We start from the raw sequence: 19,927 nt of genomic DNA on the forward strand, positions 1-19,927 counted from the left end.
CACTGACAGGACCCGATAATGCTGTGAGCCCCAGCCAGGAGCATAGAACATTAACTCAGAAGGACTCACTCACCTGTTTCTTAGCTGTTAAGAGAAATACACACGCTATTTTTTCTGAACTTCCTGGTTCACTAGGGCCATATCTCAAAATTATGCACCTGTAAATCCAAACCAGTCTTTCGACATGAGTGGGATATCGCAGTTTATACCAAATGATAATTTGGTCTTTTGCTTACATCTGATGGATGAGGTTTACAAATTTTTCAGCCACCTTCCATCCCGGGGCACCCACTGCTATTGAACGTGCACTACTAGCCCTCCTTGGTCGCTCCTGTAATACTGAGGAGATTCCTTACAGGGTCGGTATTCTCCTGGTCAGGCCGAGTCTCCCCAATTTCTCCAATGAGACCAGAGTTTCTTCCTTCTTCTGCTGCCCCCAGCTGCTGCCAGACGATGGCCTCTTTCTCGCATTCCTTCCTGTAGAGGTTTGTTCGGTCCGAAAGGCTGGCCCTCCTCACCACCTTCCTGCGGGACAGGGAGAAGGGGCATCGAAGCTGTGAGCAGGACATGACATTTCCTCTTACCCTGTTGCTCTTCTCACCTCCTCCTCACACTTCACAGCCTCTCCCACTGGAATGGAACGTGAATTTAGCTTCCTGGCACCCATACAAAGCAAAGGCACTACTGTGGATATTAAAGGTGGGAGGAATTTTAAGGAGTTTTAAAGTAGTACTGCAAATCTGCATTAGACCTCATACAGCTCTCCTAATGGACCTACGCTGCAACCGGTGGAGTAAATGTAAAGGGAAAGAGCCCACGGGCTGTTTAGGGAGTTTCTAGTGAAAGAACCACTCTTCGAAGGAGCTCTGCCTTCAGAGCAGAAAGTCAGCTTCTGCCTTTCAGAGTTCATTCAGAAAGGGCAGATGGGTTGTCCTCCACACGCCACCACAGGGTGCTTTGCAACTACATCTGGGTGGCCAAGCTAATGCACTGGGTGCCCTGCAGGGAACACCACACTTACCCCCGGCTGCCAGTGCTGGAGGTCCTTCGACTCAGGGAGGATTTATGCCTCATCTGAGACTTCATGATCACATCGTGTTTGTGTTTCAACTCCAGAAGTAATACTTTGAATTCCTCCTCTTCACACAGATCTATGGCACACACAAACCAAGCATTAATCAGACAGTTCAAATGCAGTACCATTAACGCCGTGTTACTAACTGTGCCTGCCTAGTATATACAACTACAAATGCTAGGAGGAAGAGAAGGGAAATTGAAGCAGAATGTGCTTAGGCACATTAATCTCTAAACAAATTAGGGGAGGCAGGATGGTTTGGACACCTAAACAGGAACAGAAAACAAGAGCTGCTGACTCTGACGGGGGCTCAGCTTTGCGATGGTCCGGCTAGGTTCTGTCCCATCTCTGCAGCATGCTGAGACTTTCCCCATGAAAGGATGAGAGATACACTGACCACTGTACCAATGCTTCAAGGTGGGAGGAAAAGACATTTCTGTAATTACCAGAGTGTAGCTCCCTGAATACAGCATTTTTACTTAAGTCTCCAAAACTAAAAAGAATACGGACAGAAGCAAAAGCAGATCAGGGTAGAAGATAAGAACTTCCAACCTTCAAAACAAGGATGCACAGATTTTTCAATTAAGGCTCAGAAAACCTTTTGCCAAAAGAAAACGTGGCACAAGGTTATAATACACATGGCCAAATGCAAGCACTTTGGCATTTTTACTTCCAATCTGTTCCAAGGCTTGCGTGTGCTTTCTCTTTCCTCTCCAACCCCTTATAACTTACCATACTTCACTGCATCAAAGCAAAGCTAGACAACCAGGTCTTAGGGCTGTACTGAACAGCTGCTCAGGTCCAAGACTACAATAAAAGAGCAGGGAGGCTCCCAAGCACAGGTACAGAGGGATAGCGTGAGTAAAAACACAGAGGAGAAAAATGTGGTGCTTGAGAAATTCCTTCTCTCTTGTTTTTATGAGCAGGAAGAAGCATTTTCAGAAGTAACAAAGTAGGTACTTTGAAACTTCAGTCCCAGCTAAAGTAACTGCAGCTTTGATTCTAAGGACACCTGAAAAATAACATTAATGCTTCTGAAAGCACCATGTGACGACTCCAGCATACTTAGGGGGAAACGCTTTTCTTAGCGATCTCTCTTTTTTTAAGCTTAGTAACCTCACCTATTGGCATCTCGTCCAAAGATGTCCTGGCACTCAAACTAGCCCCATGGGACACAAGCAGCTCAGCCATCTGCATCTAAAGAAAGGGAAAGAGAGCCAAGTTGACAGAGGTATTTTAGGCAATCGCTTTCCTCCTTAAAGCTGAAAAGTTGGAATAAGATCAGAAGCAATGGCATGCATGCTCAATTCGCCTCAAATTAGTCTGGTACATGTGTGATGTTAAACATTGTTCCTACCATTCAACTGCACAGACATACTCCCCCCTAACTTTCACATCAACAGGTTCTTTCTGGAGCCCCAGGGACCTCATGTGACACTATCCAGCGAGTCCAGCCCTAGTAGAGATTTCTTCCATTTGCAGAGTACTCTGCAATTTGTCCACACAGAAAGAAATGTTACCCTCATACACGACTTTTGCAACAAAATCATTACCTGTCCCCAGAAAGCAGCAGCATGAAGAGGTTCCCAGCCGTCCCAGTCCTTAACATCCAGGCTTGCCCCCTGGTCAAGGAGGACTTCAGCTGCATGCAGATAACCATTGGCTGCGGCTATATGCAGCTAGGAGACAAGGAACAGAGCATGAACCACCTGCAAGGACCACGAATGGTTTTATACGCCAAGTTTCAGTGGCGTTTCTTGGATAACATCTGAGTCTAGATCTGGACAGCCTGCACATTTCACACATTTGGCAGATGCCATCAGGTCAAAAGCAGGTTGTATCTGTTACTAAAACTCAGAATTACCTACATATATTTCTCTTTAGAGAGGAAACTGCTTAACAGTTCTTAAAAAACTTACATATATAGGTTAGAAAAATGACGTTCGCACATTTTAAATCAACGGCTCTTAAGTGCTTCCCAATCTGTAGGGAAAGAGCACCATCAAAATGCAAGCCTGCAATGGAGAACATCACCCACTGTAAACTGTGCATTCCTCTTGCCAGAAGAACGTCTCCTCTTCCCCACTCAAGTGCTGGGGCTGCGATTTGTTTTGATCAAATTTTCAGCCTGCTTTAGTCAGGACTCCCTCTGTGCAATTGCCCCTCCATTCACACTACAATTGTTGTCACCATTTGAAAATCAAACCCATTTTAATGATTAGCTACTTTTAGTTAAGGGAATACAATTTTTCAGACATTGGCTTCCAACTACAGCCATCACTTTGGACACATCAGTAAGCCTCCTTTAGTCCCCCACAACACTTCATGTCTCTGAAGATTTTCATGATTGCTTTCTGCTGTTGCACCTCTGAGCAAACCATTGACCTATGCGCTACTCTGAAGGTATGAACTCCACTCAGAGTTCATCCTATTTCAACTGTGCTGAGGAGGAGAATTAAAGCTTCTTTTCAAAAATTTCCATGTGCTTTCCACCACACAAAGCTAAATTCTCATCTGGAAGTAAATCCTGATGCTTTCTGGCAATTCAATTCATTTCTACATAAATATTATGGCACTGGGTCATGCCCTCTGGAGGCTATATGAATTAACAAGGAATCACCTGAGGGTGATATAAAAAGGGAAGCCAAGACGTCTGCTTAAATTTATGTATATAATCCTTGTTAAAGGGAAAAATGCATTTAAAAAAAAAAGCTGTAATAAAAGCTTCAGTCATCCAAGTTTATTTTGGAGGGAGCCTGCCCTCCCCTTACACTTCTGGTATATACTACAGGTCACAGTTTAGATTAAGAAACTTGAATGCACTGTCATGGTCTGGCCATCAAACAAACAACACCAAGTGGCCTGGACACCAGTTACGTCTGGACCCAAGCATCAAATGACCAGGGACGTATGAAAGTCCCAAGATGTATGACAGCATTACTGAACTTTCCCTAAATTGGGGCTGTGTAGGCAAGGGTTTAAGACACACATTTGCAGGTGAAAAAGAAGGAAACAGGACTAGGATTATTCAGCCTTCTCAGTCCTTGTCCAGCCAAATCAGACGCCGGCTTGCTTTGTGCTGTACGTTTGTCCTGGGTGCTCTCCTCTGCCCGGGGCAGATGCCATCCTACGTGAATAAACACAGCACTCTATTGACTCTGCATGAGCCAGATGCTATGCAAAGCAGAAGGAAGAGGAGGCAGAAAGTCTCCACAGTGCCCAACACCAGATCCTGCTCCCACAAAAACCAGAGGATTCTCACAGCTCCTCCACGGGAGTTGGATCAGACTACAAGACTAGTGAGAAGCAAGAGATTACTGGGAGGTCGTTCAGTCCCATTTCCCTAGAGGTCTCAGAAGTGCTATGTTCTGCGGCTCCCCACTGTGGGATTTCTTGCACATTTCTTTGGAAGCTGTTGGTACAAGCCACTGTCAGACAGGACCCAGGTGCTCAGCAGCCTTGCCGCAGGACCCGAGCTGCTGGACAACTGACAGAGCTCACACGAACATGGGATTCGCTTCAAAAAAATCACAGGGCTGGACATAACTTAATGTCAGGTGTACTCATGGACAGTGCCTGTTCCTATGTGACAATAAACTAAAACAGGGAAAGAGATGAAAATAGCTTCCTCACTCCTCTCAGTGACTTGTATGCGTCGATTTGTATAACTCCTGCCACAGGGCAGGTTTCATAACCTACAGGCTGAAGGAAGGCCAAAGTGAAGCCGCAGCAGTTTCACTCACCAGCGTAGCACCTTGGGCATCAGTCCTGTTCAGGTCTTGTCCCGTCGCAAGTATGTCGTGAATGTCACAGATCATGACCTGCTCTGGAGCAGCCCGCATCTCATTGATCCTTTCCTGTGTAATTCCTGTTAAAATTCCAGTTGGAGAGAGAAGAGTTGGAAGGGGTCTTTGTCTCCATTGGTTGAGTAAAATTAGACTTAATTTCTGGTTGATATGACCTCACATCCTTTTCAGAGGCTAGGTAGTTGAGGGGACTGACAGCTGTCTTTCACCCTCATCGTTATTTAGGAATCAAAGAAACTAGACAGAGTCAGGTTCCAAGAAATTATACCAGGCAGCAGCTCTCTACTTTTCTCCAGAGGCAAATCAAGAGCTGAGAAACAAGGTAATTTTTAGTACTACATTGACCCATTTTTGTATTTCACATTAACTCGATCTCCTTACCTTGATAGGCCATGCAAGTCTCAATGACATCCAGAGTTGGCTCATCTTCACAGAGGTCATATGGCATGTTGCCATCTGCATTCACTGCCAACAAGTCTGCTCCACTGCAAGGAGAAAGCGGCTTTACACAAGAAAGGACCTCAGACATCCTAGAGCAGACAGTGCCCAACACTGGGATAAACGCTTAGCAAAAACTAACTGGGGTTTAATAGTTGCCCAAATGTCACCAAGATTTGTGTGAGATAAAGGTTTGAAGCAAGGCCATGGAGCTCTGAATGGGGAAGATAAATTCCAGAAGCTAGACGTGCTACGCCTCCTTCATAGGCTGTGGAGCACATGAGCACTGAACCGTTCTTGTCTTCTCCTCATCCTGGCACTGGACAGACTGGCAGCTTCCCAATGATAGAAGTGATTTATTTGCTGAATTTCTGAATAACAATGCCAAGCAATTACCATGTGCTTGTTATCTGGGCATCTGGCAGTCCTTCAATGAAAAGTTTGCAAGGACCAGAAAAGTTGGGAAAGATAGGGGCTGAACAGTTCCTTCTATCTAGCCAAGGGCAAGATGGCAAAAAAAAGTAATTAAAAAAAATATCCTGTCAACTGGTGAATCTGTCTTTCTGATTCACCAAAGGCACTTCTCTAAGTGTTTTAGTGACCTCCAGGAATTCAGTATTTGGAAGTAAAATTGCCAGCTAAACTGATCACTGTCCCCATATTCCCATAGTAGAAAATTCCCAGCACCTTCTGAATTGTGCCATTTTAGCTAACTGTTAAATAGTTTCAGCTAAAATCTGATGTACCTTGACAGTTACCAGCCACGGAAGGACAACAGACATTATCCACTTGCATTTAGATTCCTGTTTATTTTTTTTTTTTTTCCCCTCTGCCTGAGCAGAGCAAACTACATTGAAATTCACATTTGCAAAGTGCCAGCATTAGTTTAATCAGCAAATAAAAAAGCATGGAACTGAACATCTTTTGTGGGCTGCTTCCTCTGATGGTCTCCAAGGGTTCCAGGTCCCATCACCAGTACCATTGCCTTCAAAGGCAGCGTTCAACCAGTCATTTGATATGCGACACCTCCTGTAAAGGACAACTTTGATCCTAGCAAACAAATTAAATCACCCCATTCCTCAGAAGTCCAGGAGAAGACTGTTTCTGAGCATAGGATCATTACATTAGGCTACTAGAGTCCAAATTTGCTGGCAACTACTCAACACAGGGCATTCTATGACAACTAAGTCCATAAACTCCAGTTCTTCACCTTGCCACCCATCCCCATCACACTCCCTGGTTTTCAATTAAGAGTCAGGAATGCACCATATTGTTCCACATGTTTGCTCCATTTTTATGCCCCCCCAATCCATCCAAAAATGTCCTAACCCAAGTGGGAACGTCCAAGGGATGATAGTTTGCATCCTCTGCTCCACTTTCTTCATTATACAGCCAAAGAAAAAGGGCCAAATTTTCAATGCTAGTCTTCCCAGATGACAGCATCGCAGGAAGAAGAGTCTCCCTCCCTGAGGGAGAAGCAGCAGGCGCTGCTGGGCAAGGCAGCATGCTGAACGCTCCCAAAGCGCACTCTGCTCCCCATACCGTCGCTCCGGGAAATGGAGGAGAGGGCTCCATACAGAGTCAGGACTATTTGCTCCAGACAGGATTCATAGCAGGTGCTCATTAAGTGCCGCACATGGCACAGCTCAAAACACATCTGGCTTCCTCCTCCTTGCTGGCAAGTCTAGAAGAGACTTGAGCTTTAGGGCCCTGGTAAAGCAAAGCGGGAGGTCTAGTGCAAGCACCCTGTGTCACGCCACTGGGGAACAAATGCATTACAAGAAGCTAACTGGTTACTAATTAAGAGCCAGTAAGACAGGTCACAAAGTTCACTCAAGTATGAGCTACACAAACATGCTGCTGTCTTCATACATCAGTGTCTCTTTGACTGAGGGCCGAATACTTGATGTCGTGTTTAAGAGTTTGAGGGTGGATCCTGCTGGCTGCTCCTATTTCTACCCATCCAAGGAGCATGGTTCAACAAGCCCAAACACGGGCATGTACACACCAGAATACAGGCAAAAAGTGGCAAATTTTGGCCCAGTCTCCAGAAGCTTCATGAAACTGAATCCAGGCACCTAGGGCCCTACTGTGCCTCCTCAGCCTTTCTGCTCTTCCTCCTCCACCCCCTTCTCCCCTGAGCAGGAAGGAGTCCCACGAATAGCCTGAAAGCAGGGAACAATCGGCACCACTGCAATCTCGCGCGGTACTAAGCAGTCTCGGTTTCCATCCACAGAAGCTGTGGGTAGAATGAGATCTGCAGGAAGGGACAGACACAAAAAGCCACCTACTGCTGGATGAGGATCTTCACCAGGTTGATATGACCACATGTAGCTGCTGCATGCAATGGAGTCCACAGCTCGTTGTCCTTCGCGTTGACATTGGCCCCGTGGTCGAGGAGAAGCTTGACTATCTCTTCATAGTTGTCTATGCAGCACTGGTGAGGAAGAGATACAGATAGGTTTGTTTTGTGTTTTTTTTTAAACTTTGGGAAAATGACAGCACATACCTGCGCAGTTGTACCAGGGTACCTGGACATGGAGACTTACTTTATCCTGCAGTGTTTGGCAACAAGCATCAGCAACAGAGTTAAACACTACATTGAGCACAACCAGGTCAGAAAGGCACCGTGCAGAACACCTACACTGGACAGAATGAAGGTCACTGGTGTTTTACAGGGCCTTCTGGTTTGGGGGCAGAACCAATACGGAACAATAGCAAATACGGGCACAGCTTCTGTTCCACTGGGTCTTCCATATTCAAGAGCAAACATAGCAGAAATTCAACATAACCAGTATAACCGCATACCAGGGAATGAGCTGACGAGCCGACATTCCCTTTTCTAAAGGAAAATCCCACACACTGGCATGTGATGAGTAAAAGTCCTCCCAGCAGCTCACGCTACCTACCACAGTTATCTAAAGAAATGCAAGTTGGATTCCCAGAATTATGAGGTACTTCACAGGGCACCTTTCATCTCCTGAAAACAAATCAGCGTCCCCGATGCACTTGCACCACAGTCCCAGAGGCAGCCTGCAAGAAGGGCCTCAACCACTTTCCTTTGGGGAAGGTGGAATTTGCTCTTTGATCCACCTCATGCTCGCTTCCTGGCATAAACGTGTGTGTGATAAAGGCATTAAAATAAGATCCATTCTTGTGCAAGAAGCCTGTTCCTGGTCCACACGTTACTGCAGACCCACACGGCAGCCTCACAGCTCAGCACTGCAGTATGGTCTTGTAACGGGGCCAAATTACACCCCGCAACAAGCATTTTAGCAGCTGAGTGACAAGGACCTTTTAGGTATTTCTATTTCTGTTTACCTTCATATATGGAAGTGAGGTTAAAATCATGCCTGTCACACAGCCAGGTTAACACAGAAGTGTAACTGCACCTTCACTGGAAGCTGCTGCTAATGGGCAACAGTTTTCACTTCAGAGCTTCTCTCTGATCAGGGATTCAGTTAATTCTAGTGGACGCTAAGTTCCCACCTCAACTCCCAAATGCACTTTTACAATGACTCATCCTCCAGTGGGCAAGGCGGGATTCTCCATGGCTTCAGTTCCCAGCGGGGAAAGCAATGAGGCTGTCAGCATTTCTCTGTGCAGAATAACATCTCTTTGGAGTTCTAGAAGCCAGTTTGCATTTTTAAGCAAACGTCCATCCAGCTTTGAAGGGAGCAAGCAGCTTGCAGAAGAATCCAAAATCCCAGATCAATGGAAGCATTTAGCAGGGACTAATGGAGAGAAAACCACGAGTCCCCGTTCCGCCCTCGGAGTGAGTGTGACAACCGTGCCACTGTTTTGCAGCAGCGGAGGCGGCAGCTGCCAGGCACAGCGAGTCCCCCGGGCCTTCTGCAGGCTGGCTGTCCTGATGCTTTCGCACTGAACATCAGGACTCACAAGGAGGGGTGGGGATGGGGGCCTTAGAAGAATAGAAAAACCCTGATGGCATCAGTGCTGAGGCTCTGAGGAAGGACAGAGACTTACACACCACTATGGCAAGTCTGTGTTTTACTGGCAATCAGCTGCTGCCATCTCATACAGACTTCTGGAAGTCCCTGAGCCTACAGAGAGCAGCAGCAGGCACTGCAAACATCCTGTGTATCATGTATTTAAAAGTTTTGAAACTCGTGGGTTGCCAAAGTTTCTAAACTTGAGTTAACCTTCGTTAAGAGTTTAGAGCCCAGCCCTGCAAAGAATAAAGGGCGGGAGAAATGTTCACATCTGAAACCCAGCCCCAATTCCTGAGCTCTTATTATCGGTTAACAAGTCTGGGATACAGCAAGAGAAGGGTTTGATGTCAGTTTGCTCCCCACAAAACAGGATTGCCCGCACAACATGATGAAGTTTCACTGCTTTAACAGGGCAACAAAATGAAACACAAGAGCTTTCTCCATTCTCTCCAGCAGGTCTGCTCAGAGGGTAGTGGGAAGACACAACCATGCGGAGCGGCAGGGAGCCGTGACCTCTTCCCACGCCTCACCTGATGCAGTGCAGTTAATCCATCTTCGTTGCACAGGTCCGGGCTGATATTGCTCTTCAGCAAGTAACACACTGTAAGGGAAGGAGACAGGAGGAAAGGAGTCACGTCAGTAATCCTAACACATCTCAGCAAGCCCTGGCCAGCTCCAGACAAGGGCAACCCATGCCGTTAGGGTGTCCCAGTGCAGGCAGAGCTGCAGAAGACCTCGCGGCCAAGAGCCCGACGCCGGCGTGAACCCGCAGTCACTGCAGTGCTGGTGAGGAAAAGGCCGCCTTGGTTTTATCCAGCAGAGAGCACCAGCGTACAATTTTCCCCTAACTTCCTTCCAAAGGAGACTTTGCTATTACAGCAAACATTTTCATATGGCTGTGCTGGAACAATCTACATTTTTATCTTGTGCTTTGCAACATCTGAGTGCAACATCTGCACACTGCGGCCCAGGAGAGCTCAAAGGCTATCAGTGATTTTGGGGTCCTGAGTTAAAACTGTAAGAGATATCTTACCCGTGGGAGGGATGAGGTCTTGCCTCAAGACATTATCTATCTGGGATGAGAAGCCCAAAATGCTTAGGGGCCTGCCACATCGAAAATACAGCAGGGTTGCTTTGGACATTTCACATGAGCTATTGCGTATTTGAAGAAAGCTTCCCAGAGGCTTTATTTTTTTTATTGCTGCTTTGGGCGGAACGGATAAGATTTATTCCATTAAAATGCAAATTTCTGAAACATGTGAAAAGCCATTAGCCCCTAGGTACAAGATAAAGTTTGCTGTGAAGTACAGATCTTGCACGGGGTAACAGCAATAAAGCTAGCGGAGGCAGTAAATTAATAGAAACACCAGAAACTCTTCAAATTCAACACTGTTGACAGATCCTGACCCATCTTCTGTTGTTTACTTGCTCTTTCCCTGTGTTTTCTCCAGAGATGTCACTACCTAATGCTTTTCCCACCTCAGATGTCACTGACAGTACAGGCACAAACTAGAGGTTCATAATCATCTCTCTGGGGCCAGGGCAGCAACAGATATTCAAGTCCCATCTTATTTGTTGGCAAAGATGCAACCATTAAGCGTAACCAGAGCTGCAAAATAAGGAACAATAACAAAGCTAGAAGGGCAATAACCATCTTCAGAGCTGGCAATCAAAAAGACTGCAAGACTGGTCACTCCCAGAGCATCCCGCAGCCTCTGCTTCGGCTGCTTTTGATCGGTCGCTGTCCCACTGTTAGAGGGAGCTCTTTCCCCAGCTCTTTCCTCTCCCCTGAGGGCAAAGCACTTCTGGCATCTAAAGCAGAACATGGAAAACATGTCCACAATGACATTGATGTTGATTTATGAAGCTTTGTTTAGAAGATCTGGAAAATGCACTCGCAAGAAAGGCAAATCAGATCCAAAGTGAAATTTTGTTTGGAAGCCACTGGTCTGACGTTATCAAAAAGGAAGGCAAAACCGGACAGAAGTGAAATAAAACACTATATCGCAGGATTGTTTCACCCGACTCAAAATGAATGCTGGAATTTACGTTTGCTGGAAATAATTTCAAGGCATTGACACCTGCTTGATGAAACTGATGCAAAAAAGCTGAATACAAAGAACAAAACTCATCCCCCACTGCAGTGAGCCCAAAGAGTGAGGTTTTTTCCAGCTCAAAGGCCAGTGCAGGAAGCCCACGCCTACACTCGGCTCATACCCCCTGACACTTGCATGCTTGACAGTAATAAGAGCGCTGAACCCCAGCCAGTATATCCAATTTAATGACTGTGCGTCTACTGTTTCTGGCCAGCCCCAAGCTCCTGCTCTCAATCCAAGCTGAGTGACAGGCAAGTCATTCACCAGTTGATCTGGTTGTCTCTTATTTACTTTGGATGCTCCGCCATTAGGGTTTTAATTCAATCTCAGGCATTTAAGAGCCATTGTGTACTAATGACGTGCAGCTCCATAATCATATTTTGCCTGATTATGGAGACTTGGACAAGTAGATGCTGGCAAATTAACTTTACAAGTGCTGTGCCCCTATGGGAAGGAGCAGTAGCATAAATCACAGCTTGTTATGGAGCATGGGGTTTTGTGTTGGAGGCTCTGCAATCGTGGCTTGATAGAGCTTGCATGAGTCCTTGAAGGGTTAAGATTCAGAGAAGGACTTATCATACCCTAAAGCAGCTTTGAATTCCCCATTAACCCCTGCAGCAGCCCCCATGTTCGCAGTGCACCTCCCCTTGACTCCCATCTGCCCTCAGGACCGGCTCACCGCAGGCCTCAAAACATTTCCCAGTATCTCCCCACACACCGAAGACTGACAACCACAAGGCACCAGAAAAGAGCCCAGAAGAGTCAGGTAATGAAGCTAGGTATGGGTGTGGCACCAATTGGTCCAGGCAAACAAGGTTTGAAGGATCAAACTCCTTTCCAACCAGTCCTAGGCTGAAGTTTGCACTTCAGGGTTCAGCATGGAGCACAGGGCTGGGCAGCAACAAGTCCTGGCTCTTTACTCCAAAGTCAGAGGGATGCTGCCTTCTGTGTTCCTCATGCTCCGCACAACAAATTCCAACAGCTAGGCAGGAGTCCCTGACAACTGAGGTTTCCTACTACGTATGCCTCCTTTTACAAATGAGGGGATTTACACAGCGTCCCACCAAGTCCGTGGCAGAATGCAGCCCCCCCCGCCCCCGATTCCTACCCACCACCCCCAGCAGCAGGGCATGGGGTGGCAAAGAGCTTCATCACCCCATGCTCCCTGCAGGGGGACATGGAGGGAAGGCATGGACCTCTTCCCCATGCCCGCTACCCAGGAACAGCCCCTCCCACATGGCTGGGAAGAACAAGTCCTTCTTTCCGATAAACTTCAGGAGAAATGTGCATTTGTGGCTTTTCCAGCGCCTTAAGCATAGGCAAGGGAGGGCACAACTGCAACACTTTGCAGTGCTGGAAGCCAGACCCTCAGCTCCAGGGCTGTGGCACTGCCACCGACCTGCTCCGCTGCTTAATGCAACGTAAGGGACGGGGACCTGAGCAAGCAAAGTGCTCTCTCTTCAAGCCTGCCAGCGCTGCACGCCTCGCTGCAAAGCCCAACACCTTCTCCCACTTCCAGGCACGAATCGTGCCATAGAGGTAGGAAGCGTACGCTTCAGCTCGCTAGGACACAGGTTAATCACTCGCTGCCAGCTGATCACTTTCTGTTGGCTCAAGCCTCAGCACACCACTCGTGAAAGGAAGATTACCCTCCACACGCACAAGGTATAGCACGGAAATGGGTCCTCTGCAAGCCCCTCTGCGAGCTCAGGTCACTCCAAGCCCAACAGAATGGGCTCTTAAGGGTCAGCAGCAGGCAGCAGCCTCCACTTTAACACTTACAATTAACTTCTTAAAGAGAGCTCAGTGCCTAAAATGCTGAGCTCATTAAAATCTGTCCTTCTTTGCACGTAGGCAGGGGGCAGGTGGGGAGAAGGGACTGGATGTGTGTATATACTTTACTACATGTCAAGCACAAGTTGTGCGAAGCAGTTTCAAATGCATAGCAAATGAAGGAATAAAAATGATTACAATAAGAGCTTGGTGAACAAATTGTGAATAATTAATTGCAAATTATATTAACTGAACAATCGCTCAAATGCATTTTCCATTATTCTGCTTGCTTTGCCTATAATTGAACCTCTCACGTGCCAAGATGGTGTACATTAATCTTCAGTTTATATTTTATCATTCACATCTGTGCTGTGTTAAATGGAAAAGGCTCCCACAACAGCTGTGAAAATACATCCTAGGTTTTAAGTCACCCTCCGTCACATGTCCTGGGGCAGCCTCAGACAGATTCTCCTCCCCAAACACAACAAACCCGCTTTCTTAGAAGCTCCCTCTCCTCCCAAGCATGTCCAAGCCTCACTTGTTCTCCCCAAAACCTATAAATCAGGGGGAAGAAAATAAAACCTACTGCAAAGGCCCTAAGGAGAATTCAAAATAGGGTAATCGGCTCTCTCACCTGAAGAGATATTACAGCACTGTCATTTTTCACCAATGTTATTTCCCACTGAGTTTACACCAGAAACAGCTTTTCCAGAAAAGTTCCTAAACCAGATGAAGACTTTTCCATGGAGAAAAAATGCCTTTGTCAGTGCAGCTCCCCCTAAGTCAATAAGCTACACCATAAAATTCTGGATACTATTACACTCCCATCTATACCCAGCGTTTGCATACCTCAAGTATTAATAACTCATAAGAGAAAGAGCCAGCTGAAACTGATATGGATACCAGGCAGGGGGGAAAAAAGCCCAAACACCTCTCTGATAGGTGGTCCTGATTCCTCCCAAGAATATATGGGAGGAATATATTGGCAAGCAGGCTTACCTGTGTGCTCCAAGTTTACATAGACACAGAGGCCAGTAGTTTTTAGAAATCCAGGTTCGTCTTGATCCTTTGCACTTGATGATTTGTTTTTGAAAATATTTTAATTCTTCTAGTCCATTTTCTGGTTCTCAGGCCACCTTTAAAAGCCACTATTGCACTGAGGTCTCTACAGCAGTAGAATAATTCTTGTATGTTTACACCTGATTTCACTGAATAAAATGAATAGAAGTTTCACTTGGATTAAGATGCAGGCTTTTACACATTGCTGGAAGTCACTTCCACCCTAATGTAGCTTTAGTCAAAAACCAGCATTACTTGTAACGAGATACTGGTGGTGTCTGTGCCACATAGGTGTGTTCGCAAAGGTCTAGAAAGACCGATCCCCAGCCTGCCGAGCACTGGCCTATGGGTGGGCTCTGGTACTTCAAAGCCACATTTTTACTGCTATGGTTTTGCAGGGATGTTTATTACACAGGAGAAACATCGCCAGGAAAACAGCACTGAAGCAACGAGCACTCTGCCAGTAAAGCATCCAGCTTCCTAACACAGCACACTATGACACTTATATCTAAGAGCACATCTAAACCCTGAGCAATAACAGAATGAACTTACCCAGCCTTATCCCGCATTCCCTGCAACATACAACTGATAGCCCATCCTGGCCCATTGATAAACTCTGCAGCTCCCTAAAGCTTTTTGAAAGACAAAAAAAAAACCACACTCAGGCAGCTTTAGACATTTAGTACACCTAAAAATAAGTATGGCCCCGTTTGCCTGCTGAGCTAGCAACTGAGACATCCCACCATGACTGATCACCCAGCTTTCTCAGGAAGGTTTCAAAGCCTGTTATGACACTTCCCACCTAGTTTATAGCTGGGCACATGCATTCTTTCTAATACACCCACAAAATCTGGGAATTTTGGAAAGAGGCTAGCAAAGTCCCATCTGCCATATTGACATGGGCGGGGACATTTCATGCAACTACACTCAGCCCAGGTACTGCTTCTCTGAAGGAAAATCTATTTCTACTTTTGACGCTCTTGCTTAAGAGGGCGTACCCTTCCTTAGCCCCAGGCAGATCACTTCGCATGGCAGGGTCCTCCGGCAGAGCTTGGGGCCTGGCTCGTAACCAAGTTTTATTCTGACAGCGAGTGAGAGCTGTCAACAACTCATACATTTATTTAATGCATAGGGTCCAATTCTTTCCCCTCTCTTTGTGTCTACTTCAATCAATTTTTGCTTTATGCTTTGTCCCCTATCTATCATTGTAGTACCAGAGCACCAAGAAGAATACTGTAAGGGGACAGCTGCATCTTGGATGGAGGGGCCAGGCACCCAAACCCTACTGCATTCCGCATTTTTCTTGTTCTGCATCTACAGGACTTCAAGTTCTGATAATCCACTTACTCCTAGTGATGCTAAAGCACCTTTCTTTATTGGCTGCCATGCAGCCTTTACTCCAGGGATTACTCAGAGAAGTAAGTGTGCAAGTTAGCCATCTGCAACCAGCAATGTTCAAAGGACACAGCAGAAAAAGCCAAATTCATTTCAATAGGGAAAATAAAAATTAGATAATGCTGCCATCTGACAAGCCTTTCTAAGGGTGTAGCGTCATGTTCAAAAGCATCTTCATCCCCTCCTCCTGTTCAGACTAACAATGAAATCAGCCCACAAAGGAGATGCCAAATACATAAAGGAAAACTAACGTCAGAGATTATTTTTTTCATTTCCATTCCTCACAGGTTATTGGAAGAATAAACAAATCATTTTGGTATGGTTTTTAAACTGATGATGGACTTTAAAAGGGATGAGTGTTTTATAAAACCTTTGGGCTCAGCTGCCTTCAACAGGATTCCCGTGGGCAGGGAGCCAGGAGAGCAGATTCCCCAATATCATTGCGACAGTGACACCTGGGCTGCCAAAGAGCCTCTTCTCTCTTTAAGAGGCATTTTGGAGTAGGTATTTGAATGATGCCGATTTCAAGAGTAATAAAATAATTTAAGTTAGGCTTATGGAGGTATGGCTCAAGGAGACCAAGCCCAAGTTTCCCAAGGATGACTCAGAAGCTGTAGCGATGAGCAGAGCAATGCTGGCTTTTAAGGGGAGATGGTGCTCAGCAGAAGGCACTGACAATGCACAGAGGGAATTGTCCCACTGCGGTCGGAGCCGCCCCGGCCAGTGGCCTGAGCAGGGAACACCAACAGAAAGTGAGGGATGAGGGACAGCCACATCCTCCAGCAGCAGCTTGAGAGGAACCTGTATCCCCCATCTCGTGAGCTCACACCTGGAACGTTGGGTCTGGCGGGTGCAAGCAGGCAAGCATCACATCTCGCTTCCCCTCGTGTTTCAGGCAGAGTCAGATGAAGGGCACCTACAGGGTCAGTAAATGCTTGACCAGGACCTCCTGTTCTACTGCTCTGGCTACCTTCAGCTTTCTTCCTACAAAAAGCTCTTCTTGGAAGTCATGACGACACATGCAAATCCATCCAGACCACACAACGTCAAAGCCTTTTATCTGGGTAGCACAGAGGATCCCACCTGTTCAGAAACTACTTTTGATGTATTAGACCAAAACCTATTTACTGAGACATGCACCAGTCATCACCTGTGATGTCTATACTAAGCTTATTAGAATATAAATCTTTCAGGGTACCAAAAAGGAAATGCCAAAAAAACATTAATTGGCTTTAATAGAAATTTCAGCTTAAGCAGTGTTTAGGTAAAAGGGAGCAATGGTGTCGGGGGTAAACTTCTGCATCTGTCTGAGTAGATGAAGAGCTTCCCCAGCTACACCAACACAATAACATAACAGGTGATCTGCGGAGCAGAACTGCAACACCCCCCCGGCTCCACGCAGAGCCAGCCTGCCAGTATTTGCAAGAGGATACTCTAATATGCTCTGTGTAGCAGGAAATAGTTCATATTGCCATTTGAAAGTGTTATTAGGTTCCAGAGTCAACAGCCTCTGCCCCAGCTCATATTTCAGGCATGCTACAGCCTCAGCTAAGCAGCTGTATGTTGACCTGAACCACATGGATGTTTTTAAGAGTCTCAATTATAAAACAGGAAGTTTTCTATTTAGAGTAATGGAAGAGGTTTAGGTGGAAGAGTGGGGAAACACAGATCTGCTTTTCAGGCTGCCCTGAATTGGCACCAAAAGATTCCCCACAGTGACAGGCTGCTGACTGCAGCCCAGGAGCTCACCGGCAGCCCAGGCTCTCCCCCTTCTCTGCTCCTCACCCTGCCCCACTTCAGGGACCCTTTTTCTCCGTTGTGCATCTCTAACCTTGCCCTGGTCTTTAGGGAAGCTCCAGCCCTGACTGTTTTGGTACCTTCTCCACCCTCAGCAGCATCCACTCTGACCTCGACGACAAGTTTTGGAGGTTTTTTTTTCCCCCTCCAACTTCATCTCCCTTTAGTTTAGGATGAGTACATTGGGGGTGAAGATCTTTAAGAGACACAGGACCAAATCATATCCTTAGGTGTGCTCCCATGGATCACTGCATTCATGAAACAGCGTGCCACGTAGCCAAGGTCTAAATGCCTGCGTAAGGCAAAGCGCGGTGTGCCGGGACACGCTCTGCAATGCAGCCCTCTCCAATCCAGCTTTGTGTGAGATGGCAGCAGCCGGTGCCAGCCCCCAGGTCACACCTAGCCCCCACATGTTTCTCACACCGTTACCTCACGCGGGAGACCACAGGGGGCACACCAGGAGTTAAAGTGTAATCTGCTAAAACATCACCCCCTGCTCAACAGCACCGTTTCTTACTGGAAATGCTGCATTGCCACGCAGTGCTGGAAAGGAAATGTCTATAAAAAGTCCTCCCCTTTCTTTTTTTTTGGTCAAATAAAGAGAGATTGTGGTTTCCTTTTAAAAAGCAAATGCTACAAAAAGAAAACTTCCACGCAAGTTTAGCAGCAACCTGAACTTTACCAGAGAAGCATCAGCTGATCCTGAGCAGCAAATGTTTTTGCCACCTGTAATTATTCTGCAGCAAATTTTACATGATTCAGAAATTTGAATTTCAACAGAACCTTTCATCTAGAGATCTCCCAAAGCACTGCTGCCGTTAGCCGAGCGAGCTCCAGGCCGTCTCCCAGGATTTTACAATTAGTATTCGCCTCGTTGCACACGTGACAGCTCAGCCTCAGTTAGACCAGGACTCTGGAGGCTCAGGTTTCTTTGCCAAGGTCACAGTGACAGTCCACGGCACAGCTGTGACACTGCCCTTGAGTCCCAGGTCCCAGCTCCACCCTTTAAGCACAAGAAAAGCCTTTCCTCTCCACCATCCTCTTGGTTGCTCAGCCAAGAGGAATTGGGCAAAGCAGCTGAAGTCTCCACGCTAACAGCTTCAACAGCAACGAGCCCCCAAGGTGAACCTTGTATTTGACAGAGTGCAGGAATTGTGCCCATGGATATTTTGAAAACAGAAACGGAAGCCACGGCTCAGCAGCAGCTCTCCGCTGGTATCGCTCCCTCGGGAAGGTCGCCACCGCTCAGCTCGGACCTGTTTGCTGACCACACTGAGGAGCTGAGCTGGGTGAGGAGAGCAAGTTGCAAGAGGTGGGGGAACAAGGTCATCTGAAGGGCTTGCAGTGTGGCAGCACGCTTCATTTAATTATGAATCCGGAATGATGCTGTCACCAAGGTGGAGAATGAAGCAAGTTTGGTCATCAAGCCTTCAGACAACCATCCCTCATCTTCACCAGCAACCCAGCCAGGACAACCTCTTTTTTTTATCTCCCCTCTCAGAAGCCCAAGTCTCAGAAGCTTTCAAGTTTTAGGGGCTGATCAAATCCCCACTATTCCCCCAGAGTGTCAAACCACTTCTCTTTCAATTTTCATTGTGGCACCTATGGCACACAAACAAATCCCACAGTCTAGAACTTTTTTGTACTAATGAAAAAGCTCATTCCATTTGCTCTCCAGGTCCATCACCTCCAATCCCAAAGCAACCTCTACGGCGAGCGTCACCCCCGTGCAGCTGCTGCCTCGCAGCGCCCGCGACAGCCGGACCCCAGCACGGGGCGCAGAGGCAGCCGTCATGGGCCACCGAGCAACTGCGCGAAGCCCCGCAGCTAGCGGCACACTGCCCCTCGGTGGGACCTGGCCTGGGGGCGCGGGTGACCCTCGTACCACCACGTACCAAGCAGGGGCGTCTCCACGCTGCAAACTTGTTTTCAACAAAACCAAACAGATTAGAGAGCCACAGAGGCTGCTCTCCCAGCCCTTGGCAACCAACAAACCCTTGTCAGAGATGTCAAGAGGGTTTATCCGTGACCATCGTCAAAGGTATTCAGCGCTGCACGGAAACTGGTTCGTACATTTAAGAGTTGAATCAGAAGTTTGCACCTGAGCTCGGCAGAAATGCAGGTTTTTCACAGCTACAGTAATACTCATCATCAAGGAGACAGGCCTGACAGAAGGTATATAAAGAAACCTGTGTGACAGCTGCTGTGCACAGAGGACACTAGTGCCCCTGGCCAGGGGCTGAAGCTGGACACCATCCACCTTGTAGGCCCTGCCCCGATCCAGTTGTGGGTGGCCTGCTCAATAAAGACCACAGCATAACCTTGCTGCAGGTTGCTAGTCGTGCAGTCTAAATTTAAGATCCATTATCTTGAGCATCCACGTTAAAAAAAAAAAGACAATGAGTGGACAAAAATTTAATTTTCTTAACGTTTCCTACTTTCATTGAACAAGGTTTGAAACCCCCTTCCGTGACTCCTCAGAGACTGCGAAAGAGACCTTAAATGAGGTCAAAACAAGGGGGCACACAGTGATAC

General features: G+C 46.9%; 1 protein-coding gene across 1 annotated transcript in view; it reads right to left on the reverse strand.

The window, feature by feature from the left end:
- PPP1R16B (protein phosphatase 1 regulatory subunit 16B) overlaps positions 1–19,927 on the reverse strand; it is a 65,486-nt gene that overhangs the window by 6,339 nt on the left and 39,220 nt on the right. Inside the window, exons 3-10 of the mRNA XM_064465766.1 lie at positions 9,803–9,873; positions 7,611–7,756; positions 5,263–5,366; positions 4,819–4,943; positions 2,629–2,754; positions 2,197–2,272; positions 1,022–1,151; positions 357–525 (exon numbers count right to left, since the gene is read on the reverse strand). Of these exons, the coding sequence (XP_064321836.1) occupies positions 357–525; positions 1,022–1,151; positions 2,197–2,272; positions 2,629–2,754; positions 4,819–4,943; positions 5,263–5,366; positions 7,611–7,756; positions 9,803–9,873 (947 nt within the window). The remainder of the gene's footprint in view (positions 1–356; positions 526–1,021; positions 1,152–2,196; positions 2,273–2,628; positions 2,755–4,818; positions 4,944–5,262; positions 5,367–7,610; positions 7,757–9,802; positions 9,874–19,927) is intronic.

This window comes from Phalacrocorax carbo, chromosome 14, assembly GCF_963921805.1.
Source record: "Phalacrocorax carbo chromosome 14, bPhaCar2.1, whole genome shotgun sequence".
NCBI lineage: Eukaryota > Metazoa > Chordata > Aves > Suliformes > Phalacrocoracidae > Phalacrocorax > Phalacrocorax carbo.